General features: G+C 32.2%; 1 protein-coding gene across 2 annotated transcripts in view; it reads left to right on the top strand.

The window, feature by feature from the left end:
• The window catches only part of LOC138333584 (zwei Ig domain protein zig-8-like), a 117,536-nt gene extending 98,325 nt beyond the window's left edge, over positions 1–19,211 (top strand). Inside the window, exons 3-7 of one of the 2 annotated variants that reach the window (XM_069282047.1) lie at positions 3,640–3,853; positions 4,434–4,451; positions 5,537–5,821; positions 9,744–9,767; positions 16,878–19,211. In XM_069282047.1, the coding sequence (XP_069138148.1) occupies positions 3,640–3,853; positions 4,434–4,451; positions 5,537–5,821; positions 9,744–9,767; positions 16,878–17,023 (687 nt within the window). In that variant the 3' untranslated portion in view covers positions 17,024–19,211. Of the gene's footprint in view, positions 1–3,639; positions 3,854–4,433; positions 4,452–5,536; positions 5,855–9,743; positions 9,768–16,877 lie in introns of both variants that reach the window. The other variant, XM_069282048.1, reaches the window with a different exon arrangement.
• The last annotated feature ends 6,906 nt before the right edge of the window (positions 19,212–26,117 follow it).

The following is a 26,117-nucleotide window of genomic DNA, read 5'->3' as shown; positions in this document are numbered from 1 at the left end:
CTCAGTATGCATTTGATATTTTCGTCAAGTACATTTATAGTCTAATTATTCGCATGTCGAAATTTGAAAATGGTGAATATACATGTATTCTCAAATATTTAATGAAAGTGAAGCTTTTCTCGCCGCTAATAATTGCGCATTGACTGCAGTTATTTGATTTTTATTTCTTTATAAAATATTTTGAACCATTTAGATAGTTAGTTGACTTATAACATGCATGGACTTTAGCGTAAAATATTATCATCCAATGAATTATTGACATCAATTGTAACATTTTTCAATTTCACTTACTATCGAACGTTTATTTTCATCAGCTTAAACTAGTTCTGAATACAATAATGTGTCGTAATTTATCTATTCGTCTAACAGCAATTAACAGTTCTAAAATTAATGACTGTATGACCGTGCCAGTAATTACTAAAAGTACATTTGACCTGCTTTTTTAGATTCAATTTACAAAGATCAAACAGCCAAACATGTGATAGGGTGATGTCAATTTGTGCATAATGAAGGATAATTATAAACGGTTAGCGGAATCATATATATCCAGTACATCATCTAGGAAAATAATTAGTTGAATTATGCGGTGCTCCTAATGCGCAAGAAACTTTCATATGAGCATTATTACATGAAAAGAAAAAAAACGCAGATTTTAAACCGTCTGGATATGATATTTTTGAAATATTAGTAAGCAATGTCAACACCTCCTGGAACTGTGAGGTGCAATATATGATGTGATTCTGCGAGAATGATCGTTGAATGCCAATATAACATTGACTATGATAATAAACAATAGTCGTAATGCTCGCGTCATGGTCGTTACACGTTCGACGACATTGTTAAAAATGGTATATTCATGTCTATAGTAACACATTTTGTTCCACACGATGGGACCCGTTGTCTATGTATACAAGCAAAGAGACACACCCCTATCCGTCGCAATCACAATCGACCGACAATAGCGGTTTGATATTGCGTTTCCCTTTCATGTTGTAACGAACAGACTGGTGCTGAGCCAGGGGACACTTTGTGTATCTCATCGACTTCTATTGTTATATTCTCTACGAGACAGGGTGCTTCATACTCCAAACAAAAAAATGGTCTGTACTTTCTCTCAGTCGTCCAAAGCAGCTGTTTCTACCAGAATTTACACTGGGGCCTGACTTTGTAGATAAAATGTAATGTTATATATCTCATGTTAATAGATGTTATGGTCTGCGAAGTAAGCGACGCAATTCTGACCTCCCAACACCACGTTCCTTTTATTTTCCAGCATCAAGCGACATTGCTCGTCAGTATGTGGATAAAGGTCACACAGCACTTGATATATGTCTTAATGCGGTATTCAAAGTTCCCGGCTGTAACAGCCGATAACTCCATTCATATTCCAGTTGTTGAGGATGATCATGAATAAATTGGTGTAGAATAGTGTAAGAAAAAGTGTCCGGAGTTAAACTTGAACTGCATTTTTCATGTGTTATGTTCGTTCACTTAAGGAGCGTGCTTGGAAAGTGAGTGAAGTGGTCTGATTTCGTTAACTATGAGAAATTAATGCGTTTTTTATGCTGACGCAAATGTTAATGTCTACCATACAACCATTTGATAAACGATAAATCATTTTCTTGGCAACCAGCTTCTCACGTTAAAGCAAATGCTAGAAGAGTTTCCATATTTGGACCCTAAGGTCTAATTGATAATTGTTTGTAGAAGGCTTGCTGTTGTTTTAGGCCAAATAGATTGATTGAAAAAAAATAAATTAAGACGATTTCACAATTTTAACACAAATTTTTACTATTATTTTGTTAGGATTTGTGTCACAACGTAGTAAGAGACATGTGAAATATAATTAAAGCCCGATAACGTTTTGTATAGGTCACAAATATAAGCTACTCGCTGTGACGTCACTTAAAAGAACATGAAAATAACTGTACAATATATCTTTGTTCACCAAATTTCAATTCATTTTTTCTACTAAATCAATGCGCAGTTCTTTCAACCAATCAGAGATGGCGTTACAAAAGACGACGTCAGTTTTTTAATTTTATGAGACGAGATGATTGCATAAATGTTAAAGCCTATGAAAATATTGGTTACAAGCAATATTAAACCATACGAAATCGGATGAAAAATGTTTGAGTCTAATAGATAAATCAGTTAAAAGACAATTTCAGGATAGAAACTGTAGATGATATTTAATAGAATAGATCTATCTTAGTTATAAAATGTAACTTCTTAATATACATGTAAGATATAATGATATTTTATGCATTTGATATACATATACATTAATATATTTTGTTTATCTAATAACAAAATGCATTGTTATCAACACAATGTAGAGAAAATTAAATTTCACATTTTAATGCATGATTCATGCCAGTATTATTGTCGACGCATTAAAAGTAATACAACATTAGATTGGTATATTATTGCACTGTGTCAACTCTACATAAGAGTGCCATGTTTATGACGTTATCAAAACTAACGAATCAAATAAATTATTTTTTAAACGCAAATAGACTGCTCCAAGACAACAATTTTATGTAAGTTTAGATTAAGTAATGCATCATTTTAATAACATGCCGATCGTTAACGACAACTTCTTTGAAGTGGCAGATTCATTCAATTTAAGTAAATGGTATATAGACTATATATAAATGTTATGCAATTTATTTTTTTACAAAGTAAAAACAGACTGTTTAGTGGTGAATATCGCATTACGTAATACATCCAACAGCTAATTAGTTTAATTTATGGCTGAATCAAACACCTTATCATGCACATTTATACACGTCTGATTTCATTTGCTGTGTTCTAGTGCTCTCGAGGTCAGAGGTCAACTATTAATGGTTGGTATATCTAGAATAATAACGAAAGCACTTTATGTAAATGGATTGGGTCGCCGGTTTTGATTAGCTTCTTGCTCCGCATCTTTTTACCCTAGATTGAGCACATTATAAACTACGATGCGAAGACCATGTCCATTTTTTCTGATATTACAGAAAGACGAAAATAATACTATGTACATTGGTATGTTAATGTCTGAGAGAACATTTGAACTTATTTAAAAACTTTGCGAAAAAGTTGTTCTCTATTTACTACTATTTTATTATTTATCAATGCACAACGAACTATAAAGAGGCATATTTGTGCCTTCGTTTTATTTAGGTCGTGTTTACGGTAACTTAGCTTTGTCGATATAATTATTTCGACAAGTCAAGTTACAAGTATTATACGACTTGTTGAAAATTGTATGTCGCAATGTCGAATTAATTTTTGGAAAGTAGACATATATCTTAAAAATAGACTTATTACGACGATATCCTTGAGAGCCAGTAATATAACTCGATTTTCAAAGTCAATTTAACTTAACACGACCTAAAATAACAAGATAACAGAAATATGTTACATTGAACTAGAATACTTATGCTGCTTGGTTTATCATGGTCCCGTCCGACGAATAAACAAGTGTTTTACAGTGTTACATATGTAGTCCTCTGTATCGTTGTAAAGTGACAATTAATTAATAATTACTTGTACATAATAACATCTCACATAACTTTATCGTACATAGTAGATACGAAAATGGGTTGACTTAACTTGCATCATTTTTATATTTTATCTTATTTCTATTTTTAGGTTACGTGGCGAAAGTTACCATATATCACCCCTATATTGGCAGGAGAAAGACGATTCGCTGCAGACCCACGTTATGCAGCCAACCATGTCCCATACCGGGATGAATGGAACCTCTGGATACGGAACGCGCAAACATCAGACTCGGGCATATACGAGTGTCAAGTCAGTTCAAAACATAGAACATTACGACAAAATATTTCATTATTAATAGTAGGTATGTTATCAACCGACCAGCAAAACATGTTTTCTTATTCTTTTAACTTTCACAAAATTGGTGTTCTTTTATAATTCATATTTGTAGAAGTCCAGCACTAGAATTGTATTATCGTTATTATAATTACTGAAACGTACAAATGATTCATGAATATGATTTTTTGTAAAGAGTAAATGGAACAATGAACTATAATAACTTCTATAAAAATATATATTCGAAGGTTCAATGAGGTTACTACTACATGTATGAAAAAAATCTATTATCAAATATTAATAATGTCAAACTTATTATTTCGATGAAAAAATATATCGATCTGTTTACTTTTTTTCATTTTGCACAATTTAATATTATTCTTAATGCTATTTTGTTATTCTTCGGACACTTGCTATTTTTTTTAATTGTGCAATTATCAAGTTTTCAAAGCGTAGCACCATATTCCATTTTATGTTGATGGATTTTATAGCAGTATAGGGGGCTAGTGCATGCGCAGTTCCTTTCCGCGGACCTACTAACCTACTAATGAACGGGTTCATCAAATTATTCTTCAGTTTACTATTTCCGTTATTAAATTATATTTCAGAAAGAAAATATAAGAAAGGTAAGTGTCTGGTGTGTAATTATTATTATTTTATAATTTGGGTGACAGTGTGAATTTTATCTTTACGTCTATCCATCGATATCAATTTTTCTCTCTTCTCTCACTTTCTGCTGTTCTTTCTTTCCTTGGCTGGTCCATTTTGCAATCCCAACCGCCCTGCCTCACACAAAGATATTAGGCATCTTGACCCAAATTTTAGATAATGTTTATTTGCAATAAAACAAATACACACTTACAGTACGTCACTCTGATGATATTGATGCTTATAGTGAAATGTGTATTAACGTAAACAAACTAGTACAAACAACATTCATCTAATATCAGTTTAAGATACACATAAGCATATGTTGATGATACATATTATGTTTAAATATATAATAGTAAATATAGTTTAAATGTGTTTGCACTTACTGTTTGCAGTATATACAATTAAAATATATTATGCATATCGCACTAGGCATGGTGAGTTTATACAAACACTACAATGCTAGTAATTAAAGAATGCATTTGAGTAACGACTATGCAATTATTATTGTAACCTTCATATGGTCAGATGTATATCTTTTATACATAGCCTGTTTTTATAAATATCAAGCCCGTGTCCAATCTTTGCTATATTGACACAATTATGTTGAACGTTGTGTAATGAGTCTTTGCATAGCCTTACGTGTTATATTGGTCACACTAGTTCCCTGTAAATGTATATAGCGCCACATGGTTTAGTAAATCCTTCCGCGCAGCGCGAAGCGTAGTAATCTTCAACATGTTAATCACAAGCATTTCAGTACAAAGTCCCTCTATTCAAAAGAAATACTGAAGAATTTACTTTTGACGAAATATTTTCTTCAATAATGCTATCGGTATATTATGAAATGAAAATGTTTCCCTTTGTATTTGGTACTACTGAACTTGCTGTGATACGCATGGCGCACAAATAGGTAAACATGTTGAGTTTGGTTACAGTTTTGAATTTCCCGTTAGACGTGTTCCCTTGCCTTTAGATTACATTCCGTGACTTGTGAAGTCGTTTAGCCCTTAAAACCTCGCCTTTCGTACCTAATTTTTATTTCTTTTATCTTTCATAGCAATAAATATAACAGGAGCTCGATACGTCGAGCGAGGGATGCCGCTTCGATTAGTTTGTAATGCAACAGGAGAGGACTTTCCACCGGATGAAATACAGTGGTTTTTTGGTGGTGAAAAATTACAAAGTGATTCAAGGAAACGAATAAGAGATGAAGTTAATTTAATTACACATACTTTAATAAGTACTCTCGAAATAATGTATGCTTCCATGAGTGATACCGGAAATTACGTGTGTCGATCTTCAGCGAGGCTCACAACGGGGGTCCGAGTGGAAGTGTTAAATGGTACGCCTTCAGTGCATGGCTCGAGAGGAGGAGGTAGGAAGGGGGCTGGCTCATCAGCGCACGTTCTTATTTATTTTCCCTTAATTTGCTTTAATATTCAAATAACAACTGCCGACATCAAGTTCAATATGGAAGTTATCATTATAACAAAAAAGGATTTTGAATTAAAGATAAAATAAAAATGAAAAATAAAATATGAAAAATAAAATATGAAAAAATAGAATTTAGTAAAAAAGCAATATTGGACTCTATTAATGTTTATTTTTATGTGGAATGTGGAAGGCAGTATTGGTTCTGTTGATAACGGTTAGTTGCACGAATCATTCTTTACCATTAAGTCACTTATATTTATTTTAATGCGTTGAATCAACTATATCATATCGTTTCATTTTGTTTAAAATAACAACATCATTTTTTATTTTCATTTCCATTTTGTTGAAATTGCAGTTTTAAGTCGTTTTATTTTCAATTTCTTACATTTGGGACTTGCTCTCTATTTTGAAATACTCATTTGCTTCCAGATAGGTGGTATTTTTCTAAACAAAATGACGCTGGGAAAAAATAATAGTGCATGGCCAACATAGGTTGAATTTATACAATATCAAATGCATGGTGCTAACATAAGATGATATAGGAGCTAAAACGGAACCCTTTCGTATCTCCTCCTTGACAATAATTCGTACATACATACAACGTATTATATAATAACATATATCCATACCCAAAAACCACGTGTTGTTTTGTGATTTTCACTGTCACTTTTCTTCTATTTATAACTACGGTTGTAATGTTTTAATTCTGTATGCATGAAAACCCTTATTTCAGTATGTCATTGATTTTTTCATAGTTCAAAAGTGTTACGAAAAATCTTTTTAACCCCTATTATTCTACGCAAACATTGTTTACAATATATGTTTATTTCACTTGTTTAATTTTTATACAGTTTCTCTATTTTTGTATGATATATAATTCGAAATTTATTCTGAATTTATTCTTAAATAGGTAGCATTACCCTTACATATTTCAATCGTTATTTTATTTTTATCATGCATTGAAATACTTGCGCAAGGTGTTCAAACTAACTACAGTGCTAATCTGGTCATTTTATAATTTGCTTGCTTGAATATGCTTTTTTTCAGCTTCATTATCTTGACGAAACATGTGGCAGAAAATTTGAAAATCAACGTGTCTTTGGTATTCACTTTTCCTTTGGGTATTTTAATGAAATATTTCAGTGCAATAGTTTGTCTGGTTAGCATTCGGCACAATTTATGCTGACCGATCATACTCTTTAATCTGGAACTTAAATAAGAATATATATATATATCTCAAACCTATGAAACGAGTGGAATTTCTTTTGTTTCGAATTATTTTCAACGCAAAGTAAATATTTGTGTTCAGAAGGTAAGCATAGGAAACAAAAACGCGTTGATTCAAACATGTTTTGTCAGAGGTAATGATACAATACAACAATTATATAATATGCCGCTTGCTCATTGCGCGATCCCTATCAGAGTCCTCATCATTGTAACAAATACGTACATTTTGTATAGTTCTTAATAACCACCCCTTAGTGTTGCTATATATAATTGTAGGTGAATGATTGTTTGTTATCAAGTATGTATGATAGATATATTTAACGTATGCATTTATCTAACTCTTCAGAAAATTTCAATCCATGATGCTGATAAAAATTAATTAACGTTCAAACCAGTCTTTCTTGGTTGTATGCAAAATTTGCATATATACATTCTTCTTTGGAATGTTAAACCAGAAAGCTGAGTTATCTTTTATACATTAGGTTTTGATTATTTTTTCCGAAACCTTTAACTCTTTCAAGATTGCCTATTTGAAATTATTTTTTTAAACAACGTATTGTAAGGTTCAGAATAAATGTATACCAATTTCAAAGTATTTTGAATTATCGTTGCAAACATGATATTCCAGTATTTTTTAAACACAAACTGAAAGGTTGATATTAAATTTGTAGGATGGACAATTTTTAAATCGGGATGTGAGTATACACTAATTATTTAATAAAAAGTCTTTAATTCTGATTTTATTGGGCGAAATATATGTTGTTCGTTTGAATATCATCATTGTAATTGCAGTTTATTTACCATTCTCTCAAAACCATCTGTTTTACACAAAAATGTCGTTGATTGAAATTTATCTAGTGTGTTTGACAAAAGCATTATGCATGTAATAGTTGTAGATTCGTTTTAATCTTACCCTTTCTGTCTATAATCAAGTTCTTGCATGATCAAAAGCATATTTAAGTTTGATAAAATCCTACACTATACATATATGTATACATGTTAACTCTTAATGAACGAATATATCACCGAAAATCTTATAATTATGTTTATTTTATAAATGGAGCTCATTTCGAGCGCCTCTGCATCTTGATATCAGAATTTTCTCATTTGTCTCCATTTCTCTTTCTATATTACAGGTAATACACCGTTTTTGATCCAGTACTTTATTTCAAATTGGGTTGGAGACTAAATATTTTGATGATTTCCTTTTCATAAGATGAATCTACTTCAAATAATACGCTTTCTGAGATAGTTATGTAGACCAGCACTCTAAGGGGATTTCATAAAGGAAATATTTGAAATTATATTTTTAAACGAATACGCCCACAAAACCTTGTTTATTCATAATTAAACGATAACATTGGTGACGTTATTGCGATTATTTTTTTGTCTAGGAAAACCTTAATGCAGGAAAGTATTAGAAACCTTTGGTGACGTTGCTGTGAATAGTATCAGTTTGTTTAGGGAAATCCTTATATTTTAGATAAAACATTATCGAAACGTGTTCGTTTTATATTTCACACGCAAAATCCCCGTAATTAAACAGGGCCAGCTTGCGTATTGACTTACAATCCGTCCTGCCGTGTGTGTTTCCGTTCATATAACCTCCATATTTACGATCGGCATAAAATAGACAATTTACTGCCGATAAACATTTCTTTACGACATCTACACTTGCCTGCCTTCAACAACATCGCAGGGGGTAATCAATTAGGAATGAGCAGGCTAAATACTGCCAGAATAAAAAGGAATTCCTTTCAAGTCATTGATCTCTTCAATGATTAGGAATCTGCAGGTTAAATACTGTCAATTATCATCAGAGAAGCTGAAGTAAAGTTCAAAAAATTGATATCTATTAGAAACAAAGACTATGATAACACCCTTTTCATTTAATATATAGATCTATACGCGTATGTGTTTTATCAAGAATGAGAAGGGTCATGCACTGTCTAATGATATCAGATTAAAATAAATAGCAAAGTTCAAGAAATTAATCTCTCCGTATATATGTAATATTAAGGATAAACAGGATTATGCTACAAGATGTTATCAAAATAACAAAATAAGAAATTTCTCTTCACATTATGTCTATCATTGGGAATGAATAGGTCTATAAGTAACAGAATATAAGAAGTAGTATCGCTCATTGACAGCTTATTGTTCCTACCGCATGTGTATGCGAGATCACCAGAAACTGCTAAACTTGCTAAAATTCTATATCCTATGTTCCACACGAATTGAATTGTTTAATGATAAATTTATTCTAGTTTTACTTAACTACCAATCTGCACATGTTCGCCCAATGAAGTTGCACTAACACAGTGTCAAATTTTCCCTTTCACGTTAAAGGCTGTCGCATAAATTGAAGATATCATAGACGAAGTAGGGGTTTTGAGACTTTGAATTTTGGAACCAAAAGAACTTTTTTTCTCTCGTGTCTGATGTATGAAAATTCAAAATAAAATAACAAAATGTAATGTCTTATTATCTAATTAACCTATTTTAATGGATTCCTTGTTTATTTCATTGGATGATCTAAATCCATAATGCGTTTGATAATCATATGCAATTTTACTTATTCTGAATTTTTTCCTCTGTTTCAGCTGGCACTATTCCTAAAAAACGAGGTGAGTTTCTTGATGCTCAATGTTTACATGCTTATATATGAACTATATATGTGATGTATATAGAATAAGGCCTCTATATTTAGACAATTAGTCAATATTGATGAATTATCCGTTAAATAACCAATCGCTCATTGTTCAATATAACCGCGTCGGCAGTAACAAATACATGTTGTTAAGAACAACGATGCGTATAAGAGAGAAACGTTTATGGAGAAGTATCTCAAGATGTATATCTAATGATAAATTAACTCTGAATACCTTTATTGTTGGAGTCTACAGCGCTTGGTGTAAATATTTTTCCGTGTCTTCTTTTTATTTGATATTTGAAATGCATTTGACAGTACAAAATATTGAAAGCTCGATTTGCCGATATATTGTGTTGGGATTTGAGTTGATACACATTGCTAAACTCTATTAAAGAAATACATCCTCGAAGCTTTAGAGTCGCTTTTCTGCTACTGTCTGATACCTCAAAAGAAAGACACGTAGTTTTTCTTAAGATAACTGATGACTGTAATATGATGTTAAACGCAATTTTCAATAATTTTAATTTATCAATTTATATAAAGAAGAAACATACCGTTCTGTGATGTCATGATAGAAGTTGTTAAAATACCAAATAAGTGATGAGGTACAACAATGTTGTTTTAAACGTTTTACCCTATCTTTTCTATTTTTTAAGTAATTAGACCAGTTAGAATAACACTTCAGACTAAATGGGTATCATTCTACACTGTCCGACATCATCGATGACCGGGTGTGTGTTTCAAACCCGATGCCAAAACACCAAGCGTGTATTTGTCTTGGCTCGTTGTCTATGCGAAGCCCCAATATAAGCCTTTTATTGTTCTCCAGATCACTTACGCCTGACAGGCTCCCAACATGGATCTAATATCCCATGTTATAATGCATTTGCCAATACATGTAGCTCTCATCGCGAGCACTGCTGATCTCTTCCTGTTGATAGTTGTGGGAATCATATTCCATATTGCCATGCCAATAGAGACAGTATTTTATCTATACTATTCTATCCTATTGCGCGTGATATAGCGATTCCACACTTTCTACGTAGGAGGTACGATCGCGGACGGAAGGCAGATCAAGTCGATAGAGATGCTGACAGCGTAACAGTGTAAAATACGACATCCTGCACTACTATACGAACATAGGTTTAGGTTTTTGTAGGAAATACCATACGTAACAAAATATAAACAATATTCTAATATTTAATAACTATTTAAAAATGAAAAAAAAAACATGGTTAGTATAAGTGGTTTTCTCTCCTTACCACAATCCTTTGAGGATATTGAAAATCTGCGTTGAGAATAAAAACAAATGTCAAATTTATAATATGTATTCTTAACATTACAAAAGCATGTATATAAGAAAATATATCAATCACAGTTGTTCTTTGTTTTCCTATTAATAGAAGGAAAATGTTCCATGACTATTGAATAAAATTATTTTTTTGGAAAAAAAAAAATGTTCCATATATTTTTACCTAAACATTATGTAAACGTCTTGTCTAGGATACTACTTAAAGAACAGATCCACACAACAGGTTGCTATTCAACTTTTTTCTCGTTTTTTTCACTTTAGCATACCTTTACATAAAACATATTTTATTACTCGAACAGGTGTAAGGAAGTTATATACTAAATTACTGGGACGATTTACATGAATACAGTTTGTCACGATTGAAATAACGTCGGTAGTGAGTAGAATTATCACCTGATATATAGCTTTAAACGAGATATAATCGGTGTTAAATGGATGAATCTATCACAATAATATTCAAAATTGGAACATGTACACGGGTAACCACTTGTAGTCACAGCAAGAAGAGTTTACAAGTGATGATATGGTACACAACTGGAGATTCTTCACTGTTCCAAGCTTTAGTCAACATAATATAGTTATGACATGATCAGTACTACGGGAAAGACTAGTATAGGCTTCCTATGTTGTCCTACAGCATTGTATTACATTGCTCTAATCACTTAATCCAATATTTCTTCTAAATGCATTACGACAGAGAGTCGTAAAAATAGCGAATAATTGCATTTTTAGAAAATCTGATACGGATGAATATTTTTTTTAAATGCATATATGCATTTCTAAAAGTTACAACCATTTCTACAACAAAAATATGTATGAAACAAATTGATATGTGACCATTTGTGGGTTTATTTTAAATGCTTCTTGTTTGACCATGATCAAGAAAATAATGGACGCGCTCACTCTCCAACTCTGGGTTACAACTGTGATACTCACATGGGACGGTGGCCGGGTAATCCAATACGTCTCCACCTCAAATACTTGACACGTCATCAAGTCATGTAACTGACTCTGACTCTTAGACCCATTACCTTTCCGGAGCAAAATATAAAGGTTTCTTAAAAAACATTAATAACATCAGAAAATGCATACCGATGACCTAAAATAAGGTTACGACACCAAACGTATGCAAGATTTCCTGCGTAAATATATGAAAACAGTGGAGAGTCAATTCGCTGTTTTGCCGTCTGGCGCAGTGATAGTCAACTACCGCGCGGTATTTAGGACGAAGGCGGGAAACATAATACGACCCGCGTTATGAAAATAAACATTTTATTTATTTTAATCAAATCGTTCAGAAGGTGATGATGAATGTAGTATTAACGGTAAGTTAATAATTCTTAAGACTCTACAAAATTATCGATCTTGTTTTACATTCCCATTTTAAAAATTAAAAGCCGTTTCGGAATGGTAGTGGGCCTTTAAAAAGAAATTTCAATTACACGCATAGGTACATTATAATTGCTACAGTTAAGAGAAAATGACGGAAAATAATGATTTTAAAACAGATATCATAATGAATTAGATACAATTTGGAGTGATATAATGTAGATGAAAAGGGATATTTTTAACTAAGCAAGATTGTTTAAATACCGCATAACCAGCAGTAAATAAGCCCATAAAATCTGAATGGTTAATTCATCGTGTTGTAACCGTTACTCTTGTTGATTATATGATCTATGCAGATATAAGCATTCATTATGATGACCTGGCCACGATTTCTGGAAACAAACTGAAGCCAATATCTTACTCATTTTTTTTTTATTTAAGCATTGTTTGCAAACTGCGTAGCGGATTCTTACAAAAGTTTGTTGACAAGATTTATTTCAAAACCCGATGAGGTTAAACAATATTTACAACAATACTTACAATTAGTTGTTCAGACTACAAGATTACATAGAAAAACGTGCTATGCCATTGATTTTCCCGTGGATAATTTTTTCTATATCAATACGTAATTTTGACGTCTCTATTTTGCCGAGTTTTCGCGCCTTTCTATGATTTTGTCTTCCAAGGAGTATGAAGAAAAAGTATCTGCCAATCAGAAAGTAGGATTTTGTATGAAAACAAACAAATATATTATGATATAATTTAGACCAAAAGAAATTTTGACTAAAGTCTGCACCTTTGTTTCACAAAATCGGAGTCTGGTACACACAATGTATGCGAATTATATGACCTAAAGGAAAAGTAGTTGATATGAATGATAATTAAATATAAAATACCATCACTGAATAAACCATGGTTTGATTATCTCCCTAGATTACGGTCCAGAGGGTGGAGATATCCGTGAGTTGATTATCTGTATTTTGTGTCTTCTGCGACTTAATGATTTTTGTTCCTCAGTAATTTAGTTATAGATTTCATACTAGTTTCCTTTAGTAAACGCTTTTGTCTTGCATGGTTATAATACTGAAGCATAATGAAAGAAAATGGATACAATTTTGTTAAAACTTGAAAAAAATTACGAAAGCTAATTATAACTTTTCTGATTACAAAATCACTAAACTGTTTTAAGACTGACACATATTTCACATACCATCATTGTTGTTTTTTCGCAGGTGTTGTTTTTCTTTTTTCGTTTTCCACACTGACATTAATCAACGTATTTTATTTTTACTTAGAAAACATTGGCGTTAGTGTGTTATTGAATATTAGACTTCTTACGGTTATTAAATTCCGTCTTAATCACATATTAATCAAAACCTACCTCGTAATACTATTGTTTTTATTTTAATCCCTAATTTTTTATAGAATCATTTGATGCCAGTTTGTAGATAATTGATTAACATAGAAGTAGAAGAATGTAAATTTATACATTATCTATATATCGCTATACCTAATAGACATTTTAGGTCATAACATCTGTGAATGAATATGCTAAACCAACTAACTCAAATATGTATTATGCACTACCGAATGGTATATAATATATAAGTAAATTTGTATGTTAATTTTGTTAATAAGTTAAACATTTTGTTCTAAACCATTAATGTTAAGATGTATATCATTACATGAAATAATGGCGGTAGACATGTAAAACAGTGTATCAATGTGCTATTCCCCTATCTTAAGGGAATAAGTCCAGATTGACCTGCCTGATCGTTTACGATTTTTACACGTTCTCAGTTTTCCTCCCACATTATACCCAATGCCAATAAGCGCGATAAATGCAAGCAATTGCTGTCAAAATACAATTTATTAATTACTTGTTTGTCTTATTTCTATGACTTTGGTTAAATTTCTGAATTCATATATGAATGATAAATATTACATTTTGACAGAGGAATAACTAGAATTTATTTAATTGTAAATACCGAAATATAAACTCCCTTCAGCAGTCGACACATCTAACACTTGGGAATATTACATAAATGGTAAAATGATAACGAGTTACACAGATCACTTAAGAACCTTAAGCTAAGTGTTATGTAAGCCAATCAAAACTTATGATATGTTATATGAAGTATGTTTCTTTTTTCGTTAATGTTTACTTAAATTGTTTATGCTTAAAACTGTATTTGGAAAGTTGGGGTTCCTTTTTCGTAAATTTTTACTTAATATTTTTATGCTAAAAACTGTATTTGGAAATTTGGGGTTCCTTTTTCGTAAAATTTTACTTAAGATTTTTTGCTAAAAACTGTATTTGGAAATTTAGAGGTACGAGTTTTCGACCTCCTCATTGTATAGAACCAACATATAAGTGATAATTATGACATATATAATTGCTAAACGTGTAGACTTTAATAATATTGATCGCACTACACGACTTCAGTTTTTCTTTCGTGAATGATTGCTTATTATTTTATAATGTCGTCGGTAATGATATACCAATATTAATCTTAACTCTAGTTGCTTTTATCAATCATCCCACAGACAATGCTGTAATAAATCTTAGACTTGTCATCAAATTGGGTCATATATACTGTATGTTTGAAAGTAAGACCTAAAATATAGACCTTAGAACAAAATCAATATGCAGTCATGCAATGACATAAGCTCATGTAAACGATATTATATAACACGCTTAACCGTTGAACCGATATTTGTACTCCATACATTGTCTGTATATATATTTTGCAATAATGCTGATCCGTAAAGTCTATTTTTGAAGCAATCAAAGAGATAATTTCACGCTGAATATGATGTAAATAATAAAAAATGTCCCATGTCCAAAGTCTAATTTTTTTTTTCATATTAGACGCCAAGCAGCTGGTGATTTGCATTTTAATGTTACAAACCAGTATATAGTGATATATACCTTAATAAGTTAAAATCTAATGTCTATCATCCTAAACGTGAGACTGTCGTTTGTCAATGGGAACATTTTGTAAAACGATAGGAGGAAAGTAATTTAATGTTATTTGACTTGTTAGACACAGGACAAAATGAGTATACTGTTTGATACGACTAATGATAAAGGGGGGATAGCAGACGGCTCTTTTTATTTTCTAACACATTCCCAAAATCATCAATATTTAAATCACTAAACAAAACACGGGTTTCATGTATTTTTACTCTAAAGAATGAGTTCAATTCCCAATAGAAAAGTCTGTTTTAAGTAGAATGTACATAATGGACATGTATTGTAAGGACAAAGGCATTTTGCAGGCCTTTTATATATATTGTGATCGCACTGATAGGAAGGTTATGATTCCTCGACATATACCCACAAGCCCCCACCTCTGTGGATCACGAGTTGGAACCCCTTTGGGGCAGTTGTCAGGTATTAACAGAGAGTTGGGGTTTTTTCTCCGGGTACTCCGGCTTTCCTCCACCAATAAACCCGACACGTAATTATGTGTTCATCGGCTGTTTCTACATGTAAGACGTTTATGCAACCAAAACAAATCAAAATGTGTTAGCTGTAACAGCAGCATTTAGCACCGTCTTTAGACGGTAACATACAATGGATGATAGAAATGAAGATAACAAAGCAAATTTCATTATGGTTTTTTTTAGAGTCAGAATTTATTATTACAATTGTTACGGCAAAGCAGCGTATAACAAATCAGTATTTCACATGCATTGCAAAGCAATTTAAGGCAAAAGCATCCAATAATTCTGTCATGTAATAAATAGATTCAAGAAACGCACATCTGTCATGTAACTTTTTAAATTTCTGCCCTTCTTTCCATGCCTCCTGTGACACAGAAGCCATATTGTTTATAGTGCTATTTCAACCTGGGAAATAATTGCCTCCACTGAATTGATAGGCGCCCACATTCAGGGTCGAATAGGATTAGTTAATCAAATAGGTCTGGCTGTGGAGCTAATTCTAAACCTATTGATTACTTGCTTTACTATTGTGTTTAAACGACAAAACATTAAAGTTATTCTATGTGTTAAAGCAGTGACAACACTTTTTCAGACTGTTTGTAGTTTTTATATCAAATATTGCCTGTGTCAATTATCGAGGAAAAGAAAAGACTAAGTATTTGCTTTTTTGCATTCTTCATATAGAAATATGAGCCATTTGTATGGCATTAAGACTAAAGAAAGCTCTTCTGGTGTCCGTGTTATGATATTTATATTTGCTATCCGAGTAAATAACATAATATCATCCCATAACGTCGAATTTGATTGGCTGATACGACAGCGTATAAATTTCTAAAAGAAAGGAGTCCATCAAGTTATATAGCACAAAAAACTCCATAACATGAAAAGATATTCACGTTGATCCTTAATTAAGATTATCTTTGAACATTTTATAGGGTACTCTTTTGTCTTTTTTTTTTAATTAAATAAAGATTTTTATTTCTTATTTTCCAGGAACCTTTAATCAGACAACACGGGTAGAAACCACAGTTCATCAAGGAATGCATGACGTAGGAGATATCATCCAATCAACGGCAGGAACAGTATTCTCTCTAATAATTTTACAGCAGATCATTAAAAATTGGCAGCTTATGTTATGATACAGTGGGTATAACTAACGAGTAAATTCCATACAAAAATCTCCATGGATTTTATTTGTACGGCGTCGCTGCCGTAAGAGACCAAAGAAATTTAGTTTATCTAAATAAGACGTCATCTCTTGTGACGATTTGTGATGTCATCCTAAGATAAAAACAATCGGAGATACTTCCTTAAAGATACGGTTCACCATGGGTACTGTCATGTTGCTGTAACTATGATTATCACATTAACATCGGTTATGGAGGACACATTTGACTTTGTTTAACTGCTGCAGTACGCAAATGACGCCATCTTGAAACCTGGATCAAAGGCATTTTATCGCCTATTAAAGTGTTAAGTAACACTAGAAAGAAGTTGAGTAGCACTCGATGTTTATAACATCTGCTCAAGTATCTCTATGCCGGTCTCAGCCATCTATTTAGAAGAGAGTTGATATTCGGAGTTTAATAGCTAAGGGATTTGTCGGTGGCACCGGCGACTTCTAGTGCGGGGCGATAAAAAGGCAATTTGATGGACTTTGTGATTTGCTGGAGTGGTCGTCTACGGGAATTCCTTCGAGGAAGAAGTTCGCATGATTTAGAGATATAAAAACTCATCAGAGCGAATTCCAGTGTGATTTTTTCAACATTGTAAGTGCTTCATGGTTGCGACACTGGTGTTTTAACGTGTAGTCCTGTCTGTACTCCGTCGTAAATAGTTAAAAAAAAAAGACCAATAAGTGGATCATCTGAAACCCGTTTTGACCTACGGAAGTCACATAATACAGCAGACGTATATACCATTTTTTCCCTAAAAATCTGAAGCAAGAATATGAACAAAAAAGTAAATTGACAGACAAAACGTCATTTTTAACAATGTAAATATTGGGGCTACTGATATTTTTTTTTAATATCGGAAGTAAAACTCATGTTTTCTGGAAATGAAAAATGGGCGTGGTGGAGCGTTTACGTAACTAACGTGTGTTGACTTCTTAAACGATTAATGCTCTTCTGAAAGTTCTATTTTAGGAATCTGTGATACATTGATTACTCATCCTCTTGTCCCCTTTGAACAATGTCCTGTATTCAGTGCTACTTGTTTTCGAAGATGGGGTAAGAGTTTCAGCTATGGTATAGAGTCCTTCGTATAGAGTGTTTGTTCCCCTTAAATCGATCATTTCCACATCATCAGATATATATCATATCACGGGTCATCATCAAGCCATTGCCATTTCGTTAGACATTGTATATGAGCGAAAGTGGAGCGAAATGTTAAAATCAATTTTGCTTCTTTTATGTAGATAACAGAATGTTTCCGTCGAATATATCATGTTGTAAATGGTGATTTGATGAAAATTATTCGGTAATGAATTGAAAGCTTATTTATGTTTTGTCACAAATTATGTGCTGGATTCATCATTTTTAGCATTTGAAGATATGAAACAGTCTTACTCAGAGTCATTTGTTGTGAAATCAACACTTCTAACGTATGATCAATAGCTGAGTATATTGCATGAAATCAAAGAGTCGTGAAGTAATAGCAGGTCGTCTTGTACAAAGTAATTCCGTTGTTAATGGTTTATGAGTATCGATAGGAATACGACAGGGTGTCGGCTATATATCATAAGGAAAAGCAATGTAGCGGAACTGTGCTTATTATTAAGGAAAGAATTGCAATAGAACAGCGGTACCGCTAGACACATTGGTGCCATCGGGTCCATTCAGTATAATTCATATTAGGAAGATGTATCAAATTTCAAATTTATTACAAAAAATCCAATATAGATTAGTTGCAATATTTTTACAAATTTGACACAAATTGGTTTGAGTGGTATTATAAAAGTATGTTCAATTCCATATACCATATCCAAATCAATAGGAATTATGGTAATAATTTTATAAGCGTGCTTCTATTTTGTACATGTGATACCAAAACGTACCAGCGATAGTGTAATGTGCACTGAATACTTTAACAGAAATAATGGTTAATCACAATTAGATTGTGAAACACGTCATTAGTTTTATAAAGCAGAATGATAATAATGACAATGGATTTATAATCATAAACAATTGGAAAATCAATTACTTAATCACTTTTGTTAAATTAATTAAGGAATATAATTTGATATTGAATTCTGTTTGTTAAACCATAGTGCAACTGTTTTGAATGACAGTATTTGAAGTCACAATTGAATAGGGATTCAACTGCGTGGTCCAATTTTTATATGCAATTTGAAACAAATTTCTATCTAAAATCAATGATTTCGTATATAAAAGCTTGAATTTATTCCAATAAACGTTTTTTATATTAAAAACACAAAACTAAACAGTATCATAAGTATAGTGTAAAATACTTTCAACAGGAAAACCTTCGGTTAACATAACGTCACTACAGGCCAGTTTTTGTAAAAAAAAAGTGTTTAAGAGTAACATAACTCGGTATTCTAATCTAATTCAATTCATTTTGAACATATATTGAAGTGTTTAGCTATGGTAGAAAAAATAATATTAATATACAAGTTGACAAGTGCTATATGCGTGTTTTACATTTAATGCTTTGTTTACTTTTATGCTTGCTTCATCGCTATTATATACGTACTTTAAACTTTACAAAGATGATAAGCCATCAACGAAATATAACATTCTTGAATTTAGACTTAGCCAATCAAAGATTAATTAAGAAAAAGACATTTCGATTGGCTAAGCAACATGAACTCCGATTTCGTGATCTTATAGAAATAATATAAAGAAGCTAGAAAGAAATCGTCTTTTAATTTTAAATGTGTGCATGTGTAATTTGTAAGTAATTTGTTTGTAAATACTGTAAATATAGCTTCTGCATTAGTTTTAGAAAGATAAACTTTATCATTTTGTAAGTGCTTGGTCTTTGTTAAAACTGCCTCGCAAATTTCGACATTTTTTATTTTATTAACGTATGTATGTAGACGACTGAAGAGAGAAAATAAATGTATGATATTTTAATTCACTTCACACATTCCTCTCAAATTGATGGCATCATAAATTTCTCGAAATTATGGGTATTTCCCGTCAGGCTATTTCATGTTGATAATGTTATGTTTTTGATTTTTGAACATACACAGAACCCCCATACTCATGCATAATTTCATTAAACGAATGACTCTGTGTTCCATTATTGTGTTTATAAATAACAAAGAAGTGATGTAAGCATGAAATCAACAAGGTTTATTGTGTTACCTGTACGAGCATGACAATCGTCATGTGAAAGGAACCCACGCCTATCTTTTTATGAAATAGCTGTTCCTCGTCGATGTTAATGTTGCTGTCCTAGACATGCTGTCGATGCATAATGAATTAACGACCCCAAAGACAATAGGAATACTGATTCGATTGCAGCAATTTATTATAGTATGGTAAATGACACCGCTATATTAATAATAAACGACCGCGATACTGATGACATATATATCTATCTTACATGTGTATTCAATATTCTTCTAGCCACTGTCGGGAACGCCATGGTATCATAATCTCTGAATGATCGCAGAAAGACATTAACATTTGCTCGCGATGACAAGGTAAATGAACTTCAGATGTCTAGTCCAAATTTTACATTCACACATACCCTGTCTTTGATTATTACAAATGTTTTTTTCTTGGGGGTAGGTATTGGTTGTGACGATATTATCATGTGAACGAAATTAACGTCGTTTTGTCTAAAAGGTATGATTTTACGCTCGCATACACATAACGTCACAATCAAGACCTACTCACCTATTTACCTATTACGCTGTAATACAAATATATAGTAATATTGGAAAACATTTCTATAAGTCATATGAATAAAAAAAATCAGTTCATCTACTATGCTTCTAAAATTAAATACTAAATAGTTTAAAGGGTATCCAAATCAATTATAGCTAACAAGAATACTGTTAAGCAATATTCACACAGGTATATTAAATATTTGAGTTTATGTTTATTATTTGTTTATGAGTCAAAGTGATTATGATTTATCTGTTTTGCAATCAAAAGTATTTTAACTCAAACTTTCCAACAAAAGAGGTTTTTTTCCTTATCAATATATTTTGTCAACTGTTTAGGAGAAGGGAATACAATGCGCGCATTGTAGTTATCAAAATATCTTAATTGGATATAAATTGAAAATGGAGCAAAAACTGTTTTTTTATTAATTCAGTATTATATAATTCGTCGATTTTTTGTCAATAAGTCTACGTACATTGTAGATATTGTTAGTTCACATAACAATATGACTATACAGTCTCCGGTGACGTCAACAATGTTATACAATATGACATCATTTAATTAAATCCCAATATTAGTATAGACATTGGATATCGTTCTAATTGGGATCTCAGATTTCAAATTCATGATTCTGTACGAAATTATTAATCATAAAAGCCAATGTTATACTCATAATGTTATGTGTATTTATTCTGGCAGTATTATGAATAAGAAAACAAACCACACGTCTATTTTCTATCAAGTTGGCAGTATATGAAATAATTTAAACATGTTATATTCCTCGCTTTCATTTACTGAACATTGTGTACATTATTCATCATCATTTGTCATATTGTATTTATTTCACATGTCACATGTCGTATTTTATTATGCAATAAATGTTAATTTTTCAATAAAATATTTATTGTTTATTTTTTACTATTTGACACAACATTAAACTCTTACATTATACAGAGTAATTGCAAATATGTTGGGTGTTTAATTTCGCAGATTTCAGAAAATTAACCAAATTTAATATCTCGCGTAGTTTTCCAAAGGTCAGAGAATTACATAGCCCACACTGTTACGTAAATAACAATCTCAACACTACATGGTGATTTACGAAAATAATTCCTCGTTAATATCTTCCAAACAATAAATCACGAAATTTCACACTCGCAAAATGTAACGACTTTACAGTAATTATGTGAATAGGCTAGATTTGTTAGTTGATATATTGCACCAAGGACAATGCTTTACAAACATGTGACTTTGTACCATGTTAAAACGTTCCAATCATCAAGCACAATTTTGACATTCATAACCTTCTACTCACAAAGGATGGTAATACAAGGATAAAATTATGCCAATTTATAATTTGTAAATGCGTTATGACATGTTTACACTTAAGTTCAATTACAAACAACAATAAAAGGTCACAACGGAGTATACTCATTACAAACTGTATCAATAAGTTACAATAATGCGATTTGGTTTGTAACGAGCATTTTGATTGGTTAAACTCTATCAGTCAATAAAGGGGAAAAGGGACGTTATTGTTTGTAACGTCGCTTCTGAATGGCTGGTATAATGGTTTAATTATTTCATAGAAAAACGGAATTTATTAAAAATGATTTTATATATATATTATCTTAAAGAAAGATTGAACTATGAATATAAATTTGAATATATTTTTTAAGTTTTATAATGTGGATGTAATATCAAATCTGAGTGTTCTTTTATTACAAAATGTTTTAGTTTCTTTAGAGTACACTCAGATATTTGTTGAATACCTCGGTAGCAGACAAAAATGTATTCAAGTTAATCCTAGATAATTCTATTAACTTTATTTTAAAATAAACGTTTCTCGCCAGACGATTCTGGCAGCGAGTGTCAGAATATACAGTAATAGTATTGTATTTGTTAGTTAATTCTGCATAACCTTTCAAATCTCCGTGGGAAAATAAAGCAGATATATAATGAAATGTTATAAGACTTTTATTGTCATGATTTATCGTACGAAATTGATCCCTTGTCTATTTGTGTAAACCACGTTATTGCACCCTGATAGACACTCTCCTTACATCAGGATTTTTACGACACCAACAACTCCCTCCTGATATATAAACATGTTTTTCAAAGTTCCTCCGCATTTGGTTTTTATTGGCGTACGTAGCTGTGTTCCAATGGTGCCGATCTTGACACGTTTCGTTTAAGAATACGTACATGTATATAACAATTCCTAAGTGTGAATATAGGAAGATAAAGCAGAAAGCGACAACAAAGCATATTAAGGATATTCACTGGTGTTCTTCAGTCTCATCGTTTTAAATTTGATCAAACAGTTTTTGTAATTTTCTAAAAATTGTGTTTATGATGTTTTTTACAAGGACATTTTAGGATTACTCATTTGACGGCAGTTTTGAAAATGTGTTTTTTTTTTACGCTACGACGTTTTTCACTTAAATGGCTGGCGCATCGACATTTTTAGCTATATCTGCAATAGTTAATTTCTGCTCTATATCTTTTAAAGGGTAACTATATATATGAAATAAATAGTTAGCACTTCAGTGTGAAATTAAAACCTTTTGGTATTTCAACTTCCCCTTTTAGTGTACTAAAAATTATTTTAAGAAATGCGAGAGTTATACGAGTTATCTACTCCACTGACGTATGTCAAACAGAAAGAAAAAAATGGTTTCATCAAAGTCGATCATAAGAACCATTGAGGTGTAAAGAAAGGTGGAAACTAAAATAGTAAATACCCATAATAAATAGTCTTAAATCACAAAACCTTAATAACGCTCAAATGTTTAACGTACCGAGTCTCATTAGAAAGAATTATAACCATGAAATCCTAGACTCTCTTCTCTATTATTGCATTCAATAGTCTTTGCAATTGCCATACACCTAAAAGGGCGTAATGTGTAAAATCAGGTGTTGATTTTCAGGACTTTTGTCAATTTTGTGAATTGAATGAAATTAAAACCCCGCAAATATAAGCAACTATACAGTACTTTTTACTTAGATTAGAAAAATTTGAACAATAAAATTTTGACAAATTCGACATTAAAATAAGGTACCCAAAGCTCACTCTCCAACAAAAGAAATATCATCAAGTCATAACTATATATATATATATATATTATCATATGAAAATAGGTGTTTTCATCCACATGTCCTAGAGTGGACCAGGTGATGTCGAAAAGAACTTCCCGAATATAGGTATATGCTGTGAACCAGTCTCACATCAGTCACAAAAAACAACGGATATTTCTTAACAACGAACATTTGATGTTATGATATATTTTAAGTGTTAGAATTTCTGCTATATTTCTGGTGTATTTTCATCGAAACGCAGGACACGAGAGCTGGAATCAAAGGTAACCTCGCAAATCTTTCATGAAGACTTTTCATGACTGTTTTCTTTGTGGTTGACTAAGGATATGTTCAGCGAAATAACACTGCCATACATGAATAGGAAAAATAACCCTGTTGATGAATAGGAAAGTGAAAAACTTTAACAAAGACATGAAACTCTGTTCTGGTGTGTTCATAAACCACAATCGTGAAAAATCAGGATTGTGTTAAGAGTAGGTTTGTATGTCTAATTGTAACAGGAAACATCAAAGGTGATTACACCACATTCTGGCGCCGACTGTACCATAACAAAGTTTGAAGTGAACTGAACCATTTCGAGTTGACGTGACAGCACTAAACAAATTTTCTTCAAGACATATTCGTTCTTGTTTCAATGTGCAATCAAAGAAGACTGTGGCGATATGTACCACAGAAATTCCTGGAAAACAAACCATTTACATTAAAGACAAAAAAACTGCATTCTTTTGTTTTGAAGAACAAAGTTGCAAACTATATATGATAAAATCGGATAACTGTTCAGCAAGATTGCTTTTATATTCAAATTCCGTGATTCTGTCCATTACAATGTCAACATTCCATTGATGTTAAAACTGTACCGTCATTTTGTCTCTTATTCTCAAACACATTAACTACGTAATCCTTTCTTGGTGTCATGATGCATTGCTTTCTTAGGGGCTGCGGTGGCCGAGTGGTTAAGATGTCTCGACATATTACCACAAGCCCACCACTTCTGGGTTGCGAGTTCGAATCCCATGTGGGGCAGTTGCAAGGTACTAACCGCTGGCCGGTGTTTTTTCTCTGGGTACTCCGGCTTTCCTCCACCAACAAACCTGGCACGTCCTTACATGACCCTGGCTGTAAATAGGACGTTAAACCAATAAATCCCCAATACCGCAGTGCTTTGTAAAATATATTAGCCATATCATACATCCCACATAGTTTATCGAGTTCTCCACTAAAAACCACTGTGTACATGGAAATATTCTCGAGGGGGCAATTAATTAACGCGAAGGGCGTTTTTGGGCGAAAAACAATTTCCGCGCTTATTATTGGCTTATTCTGCATTTGCATATTACAGAGTTATCTGCCCTTTGGGGAAGGTATTGATTGTGACGTCATGTGTTTGCGTAACGTAATACTTTTCGGGGAAAACGAAGTGAATTGCGCCGATAGAATAATGACGTCACAATGGATCCCTACCCACAAGGGAGCTCTCTCTGTAATATGCAAAGACGGAATACATGAAAGTATGTTGTAAAACAATAACAGGTGTATTTATTGCAAAACGAATAACATACCTAATGTTACCACGCGTTTATCCCGGCATCAAATATCAAAAGTTAACAGTATGTACTGGCTTTCTCAATGTATGTTACAATATTAATTAACATAAGATGATCATTGTTTATACACTTACGTCAAAGTCAATGTTTTATTATTTTCTTAATGTTTCATGTATTGCTATAGCAATGTATCTTTATAAGATAAAAGTCCATAGCCTTCCTTACATAAGTCGATATGTTAAATATGCATATGCAAATTACTTCCTTGCAAAAAAGATCGCGATATTACCAGATGTGTTCACGTCCTTGTAATATTGTGACCCTGTCTGGGTGTCTTTTCCTTGCAACGTTATGCAATTTCAAAGTAGGCCTCGTCAGTGACAACACTTTATTGGCATAAGGTATGCTTAACTATAATATCTGGTGTTCGAAATCCGAGACCATCAGATATATATTAACAAGTACTTGCTTAATTGCCTTTATAAATATAATGTAGATTTTGTATCACTCCCTGTAATTGTGTCCTTGGGAAACCGAGGCCAATTAAAAAAAAACAAATTATTTGGCCATTGTTATTTCATATGAACACTATAAGGCTGTACTTTTCAAAGGGTTGTTAACTTTTGTCTACTATAGCTTTGGTGTATATCACTTACTTTTAGACCTTATACATAAGATATAAGCAATAACTTCTATCTTTTCACACGGTGAGATGACAGAGGAAGATG

Source organism: Argopecten irradians, chromosome 10 (assembly GCF_041381155.1).
Source record: "Argopecten irradians isolate NY chromosome 10, Ai_NY, whole genome shotgun sequence".
Taxonomy (NCBI): Eukaryota; Metazoa; Mollusca; class Bivalvia; order Pectinida; family Pectinidae; genus Argopecten; species Argopecten irradians.
The sequence above is the reverse complement of the archived record's forward strand: the minus strand, read 5'-3'. Positions and strand labels throughout refer to the sequence as shown.